The sequence below is a fragment of the Thunnus maccoyii genome, chromosome 8 (assembly GCF_910596095.1).
Source record: "Thunnus maccoyii chromosome 8, fThuMac1.1, whole genome shotgun sequence".
In the NCBI taxonomy this organism is placed as follows: domain Eukaryota; kingdom Metazoa; phylum Chordata; class Actinopteri; order Scombriformes; family Scombridae; genus Thunnus; species Thunnus maccoyii.
Genome location: NC_056540.1, coordinates 13,627,552 through 13,643,422, shown reverse-complemented (window position 1 = coordinate 13,643,422; position 15,871 = coordinate 13,627,552). Strand labels below are relative to the sequence as shown.

Here is a 15,871-nt window from a genome sequence, read left to right as displayed (position 1 = left end):
ATGCCACTAGCATAGCTAAAAATGTAAGTAAGCTTTGTGGAAAAAAGGGTCTTCCAAATGAATGTATTGTAGTGAGAAAGAAATGAGCACATATACAAATACAGTCCGTAGGACTTTACATGGAAGAGCTCCCAACATCTTTTGTGTTTATAAAGAAAGTAATATCAGAGTGAATCTAGCAAACTTAAATGTTTATAAATTTGGGATGTATTTTTCCCCCTGTATGCTAATGCCATAGAGTGGAATAAATTGCCCCCTAGCTGTAATTAATCATGTCAAGGTAAAAGTGAAACACTGGCTGAAGGCATTCCTGCACAGGATGCAGATAATTATGTTTTTAAAACTGGATTTTTGTGTGCTTTCTTTTGTTAATACCGTACATCTTGCTTGCGTCTTGAAAAATTGTTTTTCTCCTTATAAATGCTGTCATAGACCAAACTGAATTTTCAGACTGATTTTATGCAGTAGCTGTGGTTTCTTTTCAATTCTGCCTCGTATATTCTTATATTCTTAATAAATATACCTCAGTAAATATATTATTATTATTATTATTATTATTATTATTATTATTATTATTATTATTATTATTATTATTATTATTATTATTATTATTATTATCACTAGCTGTAGTCAGGACTTATCACAGGCTCCTATTATGGTTAACTAAGGAAGTGCGGTGAATCGCTCCCCGATGACATCGATGGATAACTCGCAGGAATAGTAGTAGAGCACAGATAAGACCAGAGGTTAGATGGAATATGGCTCTCTCCAGAGGTTTGAGATGCTGTCAGCGGGTTTTCTCCTGGATACCTGTGCTTATAATAACCTCCGTGGTGCTGTGGTCATACTACGCCTACGTATTTCAGCTATGTCTTTGTAAGTATGAGTATTTGTTGTGATTTCGACCGGTTAAACTGTAGACCGCAGATTGTCACACAGCAGTGTTGACAGAGATAACGTTACAGCTAGCAAAACCAGGCGGAAGTGGTTTAAGGGTGTTAGCGTTTATTTCGTTAACACATTTAGCTTTTAAAAAGAGGCACGTAGTCTATGTTTTATTTCAACTCAGGCGTCAGGGTATTCATACAAAGACTGGCTAGTGACTAATCTCTCTTGTAGTGTTAGCCGGTGTTGTGTCGAAGTCTGTTACCCCCTCAATTAATGTTCCCCTCCTGTCAAAATTGTGTTTTCCGTAGCACCACTTCCGCGGTTGGGTTTAGGACTTATGATTAGATTAGACGTAGTAGAGCTAACTGGTTGGGGTTTATGTAAGCTTGGGGTCCGGTTAAACACCCCAGAGGACCACTGGTTGGGTTTAGGAATAAAGTTAGGTGCAGTTAAAGGTAAGGGGAAATATGCATCGACGGGGGAACAGACTTCACCATAACACCTGTTAATGTTGTTCCTTTTAAATAGTCAAACCAGTGTTAGTAGAAACATTTAACTACTTTATTGTAAGTCCCTGGTGTCCAGTCTGTATTTTAAATATGCCTTATTCTTGTTTCTACAGTTACACTCACCAACACATTGGAAAAAGGTGAGTTAACCACTCATTTTTATTTGCTACAAGCATTGTGCTGCTAGACAAAATAAGTTCATTTCATTAATCGTTGTGACTTTGTGTTTGTAGTGGCCTATCTACTGGTGTTTCATGTTTGCTTTGTGATGTTCTCCTGGACCTACTGGAAGTCCATCTTTACCCCTCCTTCATCACCATGCAAAAAGGTATCCTGAGCATAATGTTATTGATTTATCGGACCATATATTGAGTCTGCAGTGTGTAAAAAATCAGGTGTTGATCATAACATGTTTTTTTTGCCTTAGTTTCAGCTGTCATACTCAGACAAGCAAAGATACGAGATGGAAGAGAGGCCAGATGCTCAGAAACAAATCCTGGTTGAGATTGCGAAGAAACTGCCCATCTTCACTCGAGCTCAGTCTGGAGGTGAACTATCTTAACTTTGACACTGAAGTCAAGTCAAGTCAGTTTTATTTATATAGCACTCTGCATACACAATGGTAGTTCAAGGTGCTTAACATCAGCATAAAAGCAATTGATCAACAGGATAAAATCATTTTAATGCAAAGTTTAAATATACAAAAATACAACAATTAACAAAATAATCAACAAAAAATAGAAGGAAACCCAAAAAACAATAAAAAGTTGAAAAACAGTTGCCCAGCCACACACACTCAGGCTGGTTATAAGCTTGAGAAAGCAGAAAGGTTTCAAATCTCATTTTAAATGTGGAAACAGTAGTGACTGATTTCAGATCATCTGGTGGTTTGTGAAAGGACATCATCTTGCGCATAATCCGTGTGTGTTGTAAACAAGTAGGCAGGAGCAATTAGCATTGTGCGCTCCTGAGCATCCCCATCCAGGGTAATAAGCCAATGTATCTCTTTCATTAGTGTTGATTGCTGAGACTAAGTTCTGGGCTGCAGGAAGTAAGCGAAGGGTAAGCTCAGCTCAAATGTCCTCCATTCACCTGGCCATCCTCTTGTCTCTAGCTATCAGGTTCTGCGACCGCTGCCAGGTACTGAAGCCTGACCGCTGTCACCACTGCTCAGTTTGTGAAACGTAAGTCACTCTTTCCTCCCCAATCCATTCATCTAGAGAGATTGCTCTAGGGAAGGAGATATTTGTTGGCCAGGGACTGGTCTGATAATTAGAAGGTGTCACTTTGTTGGTTCACTATCTCATAGAAAGAATCAGAGCAGTGCTTTAATTTATACAAAAAGGAATCAGCAGACTGCTGTCAGAATGAATTAAAAGTTGGACTGGAGGACAAGACAAATTACAATAAGAGTTTGATGATGTGAGTTATATTATCAAGATTTTAGTACATAAGAAACACTGTCCAGCTGATTTGTAGACACTAATGTTTTGTAAGGGCATGTATAATCAAATCAGTGACTGAAGTTTAAAGTTTTTTCTTTTTAAGGTGTGTTTTGAAGATGGATCACCACTGTCCCTGGTAAGTTGTAACCTCGTCTGTATTTCCCTTTGAGAAGGAATTTATGTATAAATAAAATTTTCTGACATCATAATTTATTTTTCTTTCAGGGTGAACAACTGTGTTGGCTTTTCCAACTACAAGTTTTTCCTGCTTTTCCTCTCCTATTCCATGCTGTACTGTGTATTCATCGCATCCACAGTCTTTCAGTATTTCCTCAAATTCTGGGTGGTAAGTGTCTTCAGTCCAGATGGTCACTCATGCTTAACATCTTAAAATGCAGTCATAGAGCAGATTTGAGTTGTAGTCAGCAGTATCGGTATTCCACAAGAACAGAGGACCTGTCATGAGTTACACATTGTTTTTTCACTGTCACTGCTTTTTTTCCACTTTATTACATTATCTATCACATCTGTTATATTTCTGATTCATATTTTGATCATCTTTAAAGTACTGTCTATATACTGTTATCACATGTAGATACATAATGGAAATTATTCAAGTATCAATATACACGTAATTCTAACACCCATAGACAATCATGTACCTTTAGTAGCGATATCCACCTGAATTACACTAATGTATAGTGTACTATAGCATATTAACATTATTGAACAGTGTATACTCAGCAAATAGTATATTACAGTTAAGGTTATATCTCTACTTTCTATTCTATTTGTAGTTATTCTGTCTGTCTGTCTGTCTTTCTTTCAAGTCCACCATTTTGCTCAAGTTTCTAGCTCTCCTGTTTCTCTCTCTCAGGGAGACTTGCCAAATGGGCCCGCAAAGTTCCACGTCCTCTTCCTCATGTTTGTGGCACTCATGTTCTTCGTCAGTCTCATGTTCCTCTTTGGTTACCACTGTTGGTTGGTGGCCAAAAACAGATCCACTTTAGGTAAGGGTTTCTGCATTTACCTGTATTTACTTTTATAAAACTGCTCAATTGGTGGAAGAATGGACAAAAACTGAATTTCTATGTGTTATAAATTGTGGTCCTTTGTAAAAAATATAAATGTGGAGAATTACAAAAACATATTCTGACCTACAGTTGTTTGTTCCTTTTCCAGAGGCCTTCTCAGCTCCAGTTTTTGTCAGTGGACCAGACAGAAATGGCTTCAATGTTGGCATACGCAGAAACCTGCGGCAGGTATTTGGAGAGGATCGGAGACTGTGGTTCATCCCTGTCTTCACAAGGTGAGCTTACTTTCAAGACGGCAAGCGAGGATCATAATTTGCTTGATGTTTCTACTCAATTTTCAGTGATGCTTGACGTTTGTAATGCACCTGTGCACTTTAATTTTAGACTTTGCTTTATAAAAGACATTTGGTTTGCAGAAGAATTTTGCAACAGAGAATAAAAACATTCTAAGTGCACAAACTAAATGATATACATAGAACATGAACAGCTCATAGGAAGCGATAGGGAGCTGGTGACTGGATAAATTTGACTGTAGGTGCATAATACAAAGTTCTTCTACATGCAGCAGAGCTGGAGCTAATTAACAAAATGTAGAACGAGGGATTGGATTAAGACTGGGTTCTTTAACTAGCCTCCATCTTCTTTTGTGCAATGTACATGTCAGCCAAGGGAATGGTCACTACTTCCCCTTGAAGAATCGCAGTGAATCCCAGAATCCCTTATTAGCTAATGAGGAGATGTGGGAGGAGTCAGATGACGGCTCTGAGGAAGGAAGCTTGGGTGAGTCACTTTAATTTTGTCATATGCTTATTTCTACATCCACATGCTCTCCGCAGTTCCAAGAATACAAAGTTAATTTCAACATCTTAAAGTTGAAATCAGTAACTTTCACATTGAGTGCGCATATACAGTATTGTTCACTTAAGTTATGATAGGCAGCGTCAGCACTGTCACACAGGATAGGTGTGGGATGACATTTCTTAGTAGCAGTCTGAAAAGTGTCAAACCACAGTAAATGTGCTTGTTTCAGAGTTTAACCACAAAAATAAATAAACTATATCTATACAAAAAAATGAGTCCCTTAAAAGGTTTAACTGAGGGAGACTGGTGCCACCAGAAAAAGAGATCTTCTCTTCCACAGACACTTTGATTATACTGTATTTCCAAGTAAATGCCTTGCCTGAGTATCCAGATGTTGCCAACATTTTAAAGTTTTTTAAATTATACCATAAGTAGCAATTGTGGCTTTGAAAGAGTTTGTAATTCAGCACTATGTAATAGTAAATTTGAAACTGCTTTTAATTACATTAAAACTGAATTGTGATAAAGTTATTTAAAACAATTACATGCAGTAAAAGTCTCTTGAGCTGCATAATGTCCCACCGTAACCATCATAATCTGCATTACCAAACCAAAATAGTTATGTCAATGCACTTTTCTTCACATAACACGTTGGTGACATTATTGTTTACCACTGATCTTGATGCACTAAAGAATAACATCAGTGTAATTTTAGTTTTTCTTGTCTAAATCCATTAATCTGCCATATTTAGAAACTACTATTGGCCATCCTATTAGCTTTAGCCTTACCTTACCTCCCAGACTTTGTTGTCTCCCAGTGTTTTAAAAATCCATTACTGACAGCTTGCAGAGTCATACAACATGATTACGTATTGCTGTTTGTCAAATATGACCTCATCATGCATTTAATTACTTTGCTGCAAAGTTAACTGTCCTCTCAAGCTTGACATGAATTTTCTGCCCTAATAAAGGTTTCTAGATCACACTGCCTGTCAGTCTATCATAGAAATGAAAACAAATAGTGTGAAATGACTACACAGGTCCTATAAATGTACCGTTTTTAAATATTCTTCTGAAAGGTATTTTTATAAATTGTCAAGATGAATTCTGATTTTAGTCACTTGCAACATCAAGTGTTTGCAAAATATTTTTCAAAGTCTCAGTAGCACTTGATTCTCACTTGATTTCACCATTTCTAATAACAGAAGAATTTTCTGGAACCTGAAAAAACAATAAATGCAATAAATCTGGATTCATATTTAGACCCCATATTTTCCATAACTCAGTTTTCCATAAACATAGAGGACACACACCTAAAAATGACAAAACAAAACAGTATCTAGTGTAGAAAGTCAAAAAGCACCCAATTTAAACAGCTAGGAAGAGGACACACTGTCACCTTGGAGGGAAAAAGTTCATTGAACAACAGTAATCACACCAAACAACTGCGCATGAGAATGTGCTCAAATTCAGTAATCTGCAGGCACCAATCTCACCCCTCATTAAGTGTTGTGATGCTGTGTTTGGGTTTGCACCACAACATTCTGCTACCACCTGGTGGTCATATGCATCACACTGTAACTACTGTGTGAGCTGAATCAGTTACAACCAAGATGCGGAAAACTTAAAAATGTCTCTCTTTTTTTTTTTTTTCATTTCAGTTGAGGACCACGACCCTTCTGTTACCATAGAGATGGAGGAATAGTAATTTAATGTAAGGACAATTCACACTGGTACAGAAGATGTAGATTTCTATCGCACACACTGTGTTTCAAGAGGCAAATGCATTCCAAATCTCGTGGATGTTCAGACACTCCGAAAGAATTGTGAAGAGGGCCAAACGTGTGGATGAAACCTGCATTTGGACTGTCATTGCCGCTCTTACCCTGGTGTTTTACATAACAATGATAAAGAGAAGAACTGGATGGACAACCAGCAGCATCACGTCATCCCCCCTCATGGATAGATGAACGACAGTATTGTTTGATTTGGGGGAAAGAAACCCTGAAAACCTGTCAAATATCAGCTCACATATGTACAAGACAACAAACCATGGGTGTTACGTTTCTCTCTGGTTGTTCATCTCAAGGCGTTGGCCTCTATTAATTACTGTAAATTGGGAAGCTTCTATCTGGCACTGTACTGTTTTTATATGCCTCTGTTCCAGTGTTGGGCTGTGAGTTTACAGTGTGTACAGTGTTGCACCTTAGCGCCTGGTCTGTGCTGGGTGGCATCTAATTTGACCTCACACTCATATTACTCCGGAGGTCTCTTGTAGCGATTCAGTTGACTGGCCTGATCAGTTAGGGTCTTGCAGCATATTATCATATTTTATTTTATTTCCTCGACAATGCATATTAGAATACCTGACTTAACCTGCGCCTTACATATCTATTTATATATTCCTGTGTTTTTGGGAATCCATTTTCTCAAAGAATGTATCCAGCACCCTGCTTCCGAGTGCCAACATTTTAGGCGGCACACAAGAGAACCTATCATACGCTTTAATAGATATTTTTCAGCATTACTACGTATGTCTGATCAGACTGGTGACAGTAATAAAAACAAAACTAGCTTCAGTTCACAGCTACAGCTTATATTTTTTTGAGAAATCATGCTGAAATCTCACCCAGATTATGTAGAGCTGAGTAAACATAATGTTCATCTTTTTTTTCTTTTTTGGAATCATATCCTGAATCTACTGGATATCATGTCATGAATGCTGTTTTAAAAAAAATGCAGTGATCAGTTTGATAAGTCTGGGATGTGCATACGAAACATACTGTGATAGACATTTTTTTTTTTACTAAATACTTGTCACAATCTTGTTTCTTACCATATCAGCCATCCCAGATATAATAATAGTTCTGTGTGGATGCAAGGAGGCAGGGGAGTGAAGTGAAAATAGCTTTCGTTATAGGCACAAAATAATACATAGAGGAGGACACGTGTTCTTCTTTGTCTATGTTTAGTTTTTGATCTTTTTAACCATGCAGTTAACTGTACGCATTTATAATGACTGATCCTCATCCACTGGTTGGTAGAGGTCAGTGGTCTTCTGCAATATGATCTATTTGTTTTTCTACCTGTGTTTATGTATTTTGAAATTTTTAATACCAATGAAACAGATTCTCCTCAGTGGGACTGTTCATGGTTTGTATGTTTGTGTATTTACTCATTAGATGTCCGCCGGTACACTTTGTTGAAAACCTTTTCTTTAACCCGTCTGTTCAGTTCCAGGGCGATTTAAGCCTTTATGGTGTTTGATCTTGACACTTTTACTTGCTTCATCAGATCTCATTTTCTATGTTGGCTCAGCCAAATCAAATGCTGCTCTTGTCTGAGAAATACTTCAAGTCATCTATTGATTAAAGTTGTATGTTGTTTTTATGTGAGGTATGATTCACAGTGTTTGAAATCATTAGGAAAGATGTCGATGTTGAGTGTTTCATGTTGTCTTGTGTCTATTTATTGTTAAGATTTTCTGCTTTTTTCCTGTGTATTGAGTTTACTGATTCATAACTGCTGCAGGCAGTGTCTGTATATTTTGTTCCATCAAGTGACACTTAAAGTATTGAAGTAACATGCATTTATCAAATACTTGGACATTTGTAACACAAGATGACAAATGATACCCAGTATTTTACATGACAAGTTTGCAGACAGGAGTTCAGTATCACTAGAGAGCAAATGTGGTCCCTTCTTAAAATGTCTTTGGAGTACGTGACTGTGGCGCTTCCCCTTTTCAGTACCTCTGAACCACCAAAAATACTGATATTGTTTCATTTGCTGTTCTGTCTGTTAACAAATATAAATCTTTATTGATCCATCAGTTGTAACATGCAAAATAAAATGATCCAACTTGAACTCTTGACATGACTCAGCATTGTTTTGTTTCTATAGCATGAGTATACACAGCAAAAAAAAAGGGAAATAAAATAAATACAGTCGATCAGATTAATCATTTTAGGTCAGTTTAGGAGATATCGTAGTATTTGGCACAACAAGGAGAACATGAGATACATTTAAATAAACCAGACAAAATATACTTGAAACAATTTACAGATCATGTTCCTCAGGTTGTCCTTGGTTTAGTCGGTGCCAAAGTACCTCTGTCCGAAATGTGTTGGAGCCACTGGATGAACCTCTGTGGTCAAGATGGTGATATCTGGGAACTCCTGGATTATAGATTTGGCCCCTAGGAGAAAAGAGAAAAGATGTTAGATATCTCATTCTTTTTTCAACTTTATTCAACCATAAAGTCTCTTTAGATACATTCTGACTGCATTCAACATCAGTCTCTATTTACTTTTGTCGTGCATTATATTTACTGTCCACCATTTTATTTGAGTGTCTGAATTCTGAGTGTTAAATTCATCTATTAGTGCTTTCAAATATTCCACAATGGAACAAATAAAGTCCTGTCTATGGCATGTTCACTACTTTCTGCTTACACTTCCACAGTGCAATGCAGAAGTGATTTCAGACACAGCCCATTTCTTTTGCAACATTCACAAATATGCATGATAAAATAGGAATAAAAGGAATAAAAGGAGACTATTTACACAGTTACATTTTTCAGAAAACATTTTGGATGTGACCAAATAATGGAAACAGGGAGATGAAGGATAAAAAGGATAAAGTCTACGCAGTAGTAGTGTAATCCCATGTATGCATGTACAGTATGTCACCATATTGGATGAAGTTTTTAAAATTATCCTAATGCGTTACTGCTTTTGTTAGAAATGAGTAAAATTAACAGTTAAAAGAGAGAAACAGCAGCTTAGGAAATTTTTGGTAATAAGTCCTTCAGATTTTAATACTTTTTTGGACATTTTGGTCTGATGGTGTCACTCCTAGAAAGAACATTTCTAAACATCCTCTTCTGGGAACCATTAATATCCGCAGCAAATGTCACCAAAATCTGACTATTAGATGTCCTTGATGGACGGAAAGATACACCAACCATCTAAATGACATCACCACACTCAGGCCCTGATACTAGTGGTGCAAAAACCAAATACATACTTACAGTTAATGGAAAAAAACTGTTAAAAGGACGAATTCCTCAAATTACCCCATAATTACAAATATTATCTTTAAACCTTCAAAATCTACCTGTATTTTGCAAGATAAACCTAATAAACAATTTCTGGTCCAGTTTTAAATGCTGGGCAGCTTTGTTCGCTAGTTTGAAACCATTGTTGGTTGAACTCCTGGGCAACACTGATCATTAGCATTGTTACTGGATGGCAGTGTGGTTACCAGTCGTATAAAGGCAGTGATACAGCAGGAACAAGAGTAGAGAGGAGAGTGCAGAGGAGATTGGAGACTAAATGTGTGATGTGGTGGGTAAACAAAAGTAAATTGGTGGTGCAGCGAGCTGGCTGTGGTGGTATACCATGAGGCGTGGAGAAGAGGCTGAGGAGGATAATATGTCTGGGCTGGACTCCGTGCTCTATCAGCACCCTCACTGCCTCAATCACAGTGTTCCCTGTACCTGCAGACACACACAATTTAAGGTTACAAGTTTGGGTCACATTTCACACTTAAAAACATCACTTTTTTTTTTCTTTTTTTTTTTTTTTACAGAAAGACAAATAAGCCAACAACAGAAAGAAACACAGTGTTCATTTAAAACGTGCCTACTCCATTTTTACAATGAATCAGGTTAATAAAGCATCGTGACATAAATTTATAATTTGACTGTTTGCATTATGTTATCATCTCAAAAACGTTCTGAACTGCATGACCACTGATCTGCACATGAGTCTGGGCCACTTGGCAGGCTTTAATGTCTGTGACCTTGTTAGCATGCATCAATGCAACCATATGTTCCATCATTCTGACATAATTAAACATACCTTAAACCAGGCTCGCCATCATATATATATATATATATATATATTTTATTTTTTATTTATTTATTTATTTTTTAAATTGAGGGCAGAAAAATGCTGAAAGATACTATTTTTGCTGGCCCTCATTATGCTATTCAGCAGCTTGATGGCTATCTCCCAGGCAGTGTATAATTTCCCCCATGAGAGCTATAATTATCAGAACAGTGTGAATGGGCCTGTGTGATGTGGAAATGTAGACTTGGTGGTGAAGGTCAACTCAAAGGAGAACTCTCAAAATGAATAAATACATGAAACTGTTTCTACATTTGCACCAAAATGCACATCTCTTGACATTTATGTGCCTCTGTCGGTTGTAAACTGGAGTCATCAGTAGTATAAACTACAGCACAGCTCAGCCCGCTGTTACTCACTGAGGATGGGGTACATGAGCAGCACTTTCCTCCGGTAAACATCTGGGGGGAACTTGGCATAGTAGACCTTGGCTTTCTGTGTCTCCTCATCACTCTGAATGAGGATTTTGCCGATGCGAATGGAGCGGCAGCAGTCGCGGAGACCTTGCTCCATGGCCTCACCTGTGGAGAGACACACAGAACACAACTGGGATGGAAATGTTGTTCATTTTAAATTCATTTATGGTTTGGAGATTTAATTGACGATGCTTCCCAATGGCCACAAAAACATCAAGATATTCTCATTATGCCGCATACAGTCAGCAGAGGGGCTGTGATACACTATTACAGTATTTTAGTAGATTTCTTGCAGTGACATCATCATGTCCTCATTTTTGATGAAATACACTTACCGAGCACTTTATTAGGAACACCCCATTAACATTAACGAGGGGCTATTATTAATAATATTAGGAGCACTTTTCAATATAATGCAGTCCAGTACACCACCACCACCCACTACGACCTCAATTATAAACATAAAATAGAATTATCACCTTTCTGATAATGTCTGACGGGTGTTCCTAATAAAGTGCTCAGTGAGTCTTTATTACAGTTGCTAACTTGTTTGACTGCTATCCTGTCCAATACCAATATTACTAGAGCACATACTGTATTGTTCCTTTTGACTTCCCTATGGAGTACGTGAGTATTATGCTTCTGTAATTCCACAATCTCAACCATCAAAACTAATGATACGCTTTCAATTGCTGTTAACAAATATAAATTCTTTACTGATCCATCAGTAAAACTGTTTCACTGACAAAATGTGTTTGATCTAATAAGACACTGTGTTTTTCACTTTCACTTTGTTTATCTCGCCTCTAGACAGAATGAATAGACTCATAAAAAACCACTACATTACATTAAATTCTATATTTCTCTGAACTGTGTGTGTGCTACTATCTACGCAGCCCACCACTCTACAAATATGCACATTACAGTGGACAACTGGATCACAAGTACTGTGAAAAAAAAGTCCACATTTAGAATATTAAAAAAATATATCAATACTTGGCACGTATGCTCTCATGATCAAAAGATCCATTTTTACTCCACCTTTACCAAATACACTACCTTCTGTGAAAGAAAATTGAATAGTAGGTTCTAGGAGGAGTCAATGTTTGTTATCAACTGAATGTGATGAAATGTCATTGTCATTTTAAGGGATACATGTTGGTGAAGAAATCCTACTCCTAGGCTAGTTGAACTCTTGAACCTGTTTCTATCTGAGGGTTGCTTGCTGACCTCTGGGGTTAGCTAGAGATATCTGTCTTAAGCCTACTGTTTTAGAGACCATACTTGTTTGTAAGAAGGTGTAATGGTTTGTGGAAGTGTCCATTTAGGGACCAGACTGTTTTTAGCTTTGCTTCTGGAGAGGTATAAAGCTGTCAAGTTTGAGTTCACAATCTTTAGAGAAAGGGCTGGCTTTGAGGAAAGGGCCAGCTGAACAACATGCTTTCTCTCCAAAAATACAAGATGATTGTATTTTTGTTTGTGTTTGGACATTTGTATAATTGTTACTGATGATGTGATGGATTGTACAGTGTTTACAACTGCTTCAACAAGTAACAATGTTTAATGCTTTCTTTATGTCTCCGTGTGCCTCTTTCTCGAGAGAAAATTTCCACAACACTTCTCACACTCTGTGCAAGTCAAATGCGATACACATCGGCCACATGAAAGCCCATATAACATCCTGGACGCTCCTCATAGTCATACTAAAAATAGTAGGAAAGGTATAGTAACCTGGATGTTTGAGAGCAAATGTAATGAAATTGCTGCTTTTTTTGGGGGGTGCTGACACATCCTGACATGTTGATGCATGTCAACCCACAAGGACAATCTGTCAAGAAGCCACCGCTGTGTGGATTTCCATACAAAACAACAGGCCCAAGTGTTTCGGCTTGCGTCATGCACGGCTGCCGTGTTTCCTTTTAGATGTAGTGTTTGGGCTATACTATGTGTTTAACAGATGTATGTTTTACAGTTTCTGCCCAAGCGTTACCGTCATAAAAGGATAACACGGGTTTTGCAATAACAGCGTTAGATTTTGCACATGACAGTGATAACAGTCTCATTAAATCTGAAAGAGAACGTAAGAGTCACTTCGGCTGACTGCGATGCCCTCGGAGAACATGCTGTGCTAAGTACAGAATTGTATCTGTCTCAAATGCCCCGTGTAATATGATTCTATTGTATTACTTAGTATTCAATCAATTTCACTGAGATAAAGAAGTAACTGCTGCTGCTAAAAAAAAAAAGTATGATCAAGTGCACACAATAGTCTGACCTGATGAATACCGGCAGAACAGAATGTACAGTACGAGTGCACGGTGGGCACAAATCACATATGCATGGAAGACATAATACATGTCCTTACAAAGGAGAAACTCTCATTTGGTAGGTGAGCTACGGAGGGTTTGACTTACCACTCCTCATAATGCTGACTCCACAGTTGCCTCTTTCAAATTTGACACCTTCATACTTGTACCCTGAAGGAAAAAAATGAAGAAGGAACAGTCACAAATGTAGCTGTTCTGAAGAAAATGTAGCTGTTCTGAATGAGCCCACTCAGTCACATATTATATGCTGGACGTAAAACAATGAAGGATGTGAACCCAGCATTTATTTATGCATTAAGGTTATTGGATTTAGTCATTTTTATCCATGGACCAGGAACATCTTACATATTTGAGCTTGGATTATGTGTCCATCCTTAAAAACAGGACCATGAACTTATTCTTATTAATTGTTATTAACTTTTTATTGGAAAGAGATTCTCACCTGTTGGTGTGGTCACAGTACACTCTGAGTAGGGGAGCTGATTCAAGCCTTCTTCAACTACTAGTCTGATCTTTTGGTGGAGAAAAAAAAAACAGGAAGTAGTTTATAAATATACACACACACAAACACACACACACACACACACACACACACACACACACACACACACACACACGCTCAGTATGTAGTAGAAAGTCATGATCTTACCAGTCGGTCAGCACAAAACACAAAATCTCCTCTGCTGGTAGTCCTGCAAATATGAATAAAAACATTAGCGATGTGTGATCAGGTAGTTTAGAAAGTACATTACAATAGGGATGCATCAAATCCACGTTATCTCTCCCAGTAATGAATACTAAATCAGGTTTCAGTGCTCTTTTTTCATTTTCTGTTGAAAATGTCCGTACCTCCCTGTGTGGAACTGATTGGGATCATTATATATGTGTGAGGTAAGTTGACATGAGGATGAAACAACTGAATAAAGTATAAGTGGAGACGTTCACTTCTTAACAATAGTTCTAAGACAATAACAATAGTGTCTAAGTGACTGTAACCCTGTTTGGTCAGTACAACATAGTATGTTGGCTGTTCTAGTTGCATTATATCCAAATTACTAAGGTTTTTCCCCAAAAGGCTATATAGGGGGAGTTTATATGACCATGAAAAAAATACCATCAGAGATTTTGCTGTACCATTTATACCATGGTTGCTATCCCTTTAATATTACTGTGTGGTTTAAGACATTGTGGACTATGCTGCAAATCTGTTTTATGACAGACATTGCCATCTGGTTACTGTATACAACAGTTTCTAACTTGTATTTCCAGAGAATGTAATATATCATGATATACAGATTATATCACGATATGCAGTTACATATATCATGATAGAAGATTATATAAATATTGCCCACTCCCAAGACCATAATAATAATATAATGGTAATTATAATAATAATTAGTTTTGAACAAAACCTGTCATGACGTTGAAAACAAAGTATTGAGTCATAACTATTGTGATGCTTAAGGATGCCCTTCAGACATATTTTAAGATGTACATAAAACATTTAGTTCCACCACCTATAAATATGTAAATACATTTCATTTCAAAAGTTTAACTGTTGGACATAAGATGTTTCCTACTTAACTGTAAAGTCTATTATCAGTGTTTGTGCACTGGATGCTTCAAGTTTTTAATTTACACTTGTGTAAGTTAAATATTGGACCAGGATTGGCTTCAAAACTAGTTGTGTTGTCACAAATCCTGCTCATAGGCCCTTCCTTTACAATGGGATTTTCAATGATCTAAGAGAAACTTTCCACTTTCAGCAGATGAATGTGAAAACAAACTCTGCACACACATTATTCTGCACAGTGAAGCTCAAACATCCAACGGAAGGAACAAGAAGCAAAACACATTTTTGAGTGAAAGGGGGGCTTGAATGTTGAATTGTAATGGCGTGTATATCAAGATAAAAGAGCAGTGACTCACTTGTCCCTGATTATAGTCTGTAATTCACGGATCTGGTCATTCAGAGGAAGCAGCTTAAGCTGAGGTCCCAGTGTTTCTTGGTTTACAGGCTGTGTGGTGGCATCACTTGGCTCAGAGCTGGACAGCACTGCGGGCACGCTGCTGCTGCTGTTGCTGTTTGCAAACCGTACCTGCTTCATGGGTAGCTCCTGGCCATTATTCACATTGTTCAGTTGCTGATTATGACATGGCATCCTGAGTACGAGGTCAAGAGTTCCCTAGCACACCCGTGCTATAGTCAAAAGTTAACGTGGCTTGACCGAGCTGTCTGACAAAGAGGAGCAGCCAGACAACGTGTTTTTCCTTTAGCTTCGGCCGTTGTTTTGAGGTGAAAATTCCCGATTCACGTAGCTACCGCATTAAAAACAACTACTGGGACCACATTCACAAACCTTAAGATACTCACTCGCGTCGTGTTAAAATCAAATTAGCGGCTGATTTCTCCCTATAATTATAGTGTCAAATAAAAGCCGCTCTCTTGCTAGCTTTGACACTGACAGCTTTTGACGAAGGCCGGATATGTCGTCAACCAGCGTGTTCGCTAACCGCCGTTTTTTTCCTAGGATGC

The 15,871-nt window shown here is 37.7% G+C and overlaps 2 protein-coding genes across 3 annotated transcripts; one reads left to right on the top strand and one right to left on the bottom strand.

The window, feature by feature from the left end:
• The first annotated feature begins 735 nt into the window (after positions 1-735).
• On the top strand, positions 736-8,549 carry zdhhc15b (zinc finger DHHC-type palmitoyltransferase 15b). 2 transcript variants are annotated; one of them, XM_042418947.1, is made up of 11 exons: positions 736-876; positions 1,511-1,537; positions 1,631-1,725; positions 1,825-1,945; positions 2,512-2,581; positions 2,946-2,978; positions 3,068-3,188; positions 3,720-3,852; positions 4,025-4,151; positions 4,541-4,656; positions 6,339-8,549. In XM_042418947.1, the coding sequence occupies exons 1-11, from the start codon at positions 759-761 to the stop codon at positions 6,380-6,382; spliced, it is 1,005 nt and encodes a 334-aa protein (XP_042274881.1). In that variant the 5' UTR covers positions 736-758; the 3' UTR covers positions 6,383-8,549. The 2 variants fall into 2 exon arrangements, with proteins under 2 accessions (XP_042274881.1, XP_042274882.1); XM_042418948.1 differs by lacking the exon at positions 736-876 and adding an exon at positions 1,127-1,343.
• Positions 8,473-15,840, bottom strand: uprt (uracil phosphoribosyltransferase (FUR1) homolog (S. cerevisiae)). Its single transcript, XM_042418949.1, has 7 exons — positions 15,265-15,840; positions 13,982-14,024; positions 13,775-13,844; positions 13,420-13,482; positions 10,949-11,110; positions 10,079-10,177; positions 8,473-8,875 (listed from the first exon to the last, which is right to left on the bottom strand). Exons 1-7 carry the CDS (start codon positions 15,495-15,497, stop codon positions 8,769-8,771), a joined length of 777 nt encoding a protein of 258 aa, XP_042274883.1. The 5' UTR covers positions 15,498-15,840; the 3' UTR covers positions 8,473-8,768.
• Positions 15,841-15,871: the final 31 nt, after the last annotated feature.

What these genes read in the sequence shown, in the direction of transcription:
- uprt (XM_042418949.1), bottom strand. Translation starts at nt 15,497, where the DNA reads ATGCCATGTCATAATCAGCAACTGAACAATGTGAATAATGGCCAGGAG. An exon ending in CAGACTATAATCAGGGACAA is followed by an intron (nt 14,025 to 15,264) that starts GTGAGTCACTGC and finishes TCATATTTGCAG; the next exon opens with GACTACCAGCAGAGGAGATT. An exon ending in TACTGTGACCACACCAACAG is followed by an intron (nt 13,483 to 13,774) that starts GTGAGAATCTCT and finishes TTTTTCCTTCAG; the next exon opens with GGTACAAGTATGAAGGTGTC.
- zdhhc15b (XM_042418947.1), top strand. Translation starts at nt 759, where the DNA reads ATGGCTCTCTCCAGAGGTTTGAGATGCTGTCAGCGGGTTTTCTCCTGG. An exon ending in CACCAACACATTGGAAAAAG is followed by an intron (nt 1,538 to 1,630) that starts GTGAGTTAACCA and finishes TTGTGTTTGTAG; the next exon opens with TGGCCTATCTACTGGTGTTT. An exon ending in CAAAAACAGATCCACTTTAG is followed by an intron (nt 3,853 to 4,024) that starts GTAAGGGTTTCT and finishes TTCCTTTTCCAG; the next exon opens with AGGCCTTCTCAGCTCCAGTT.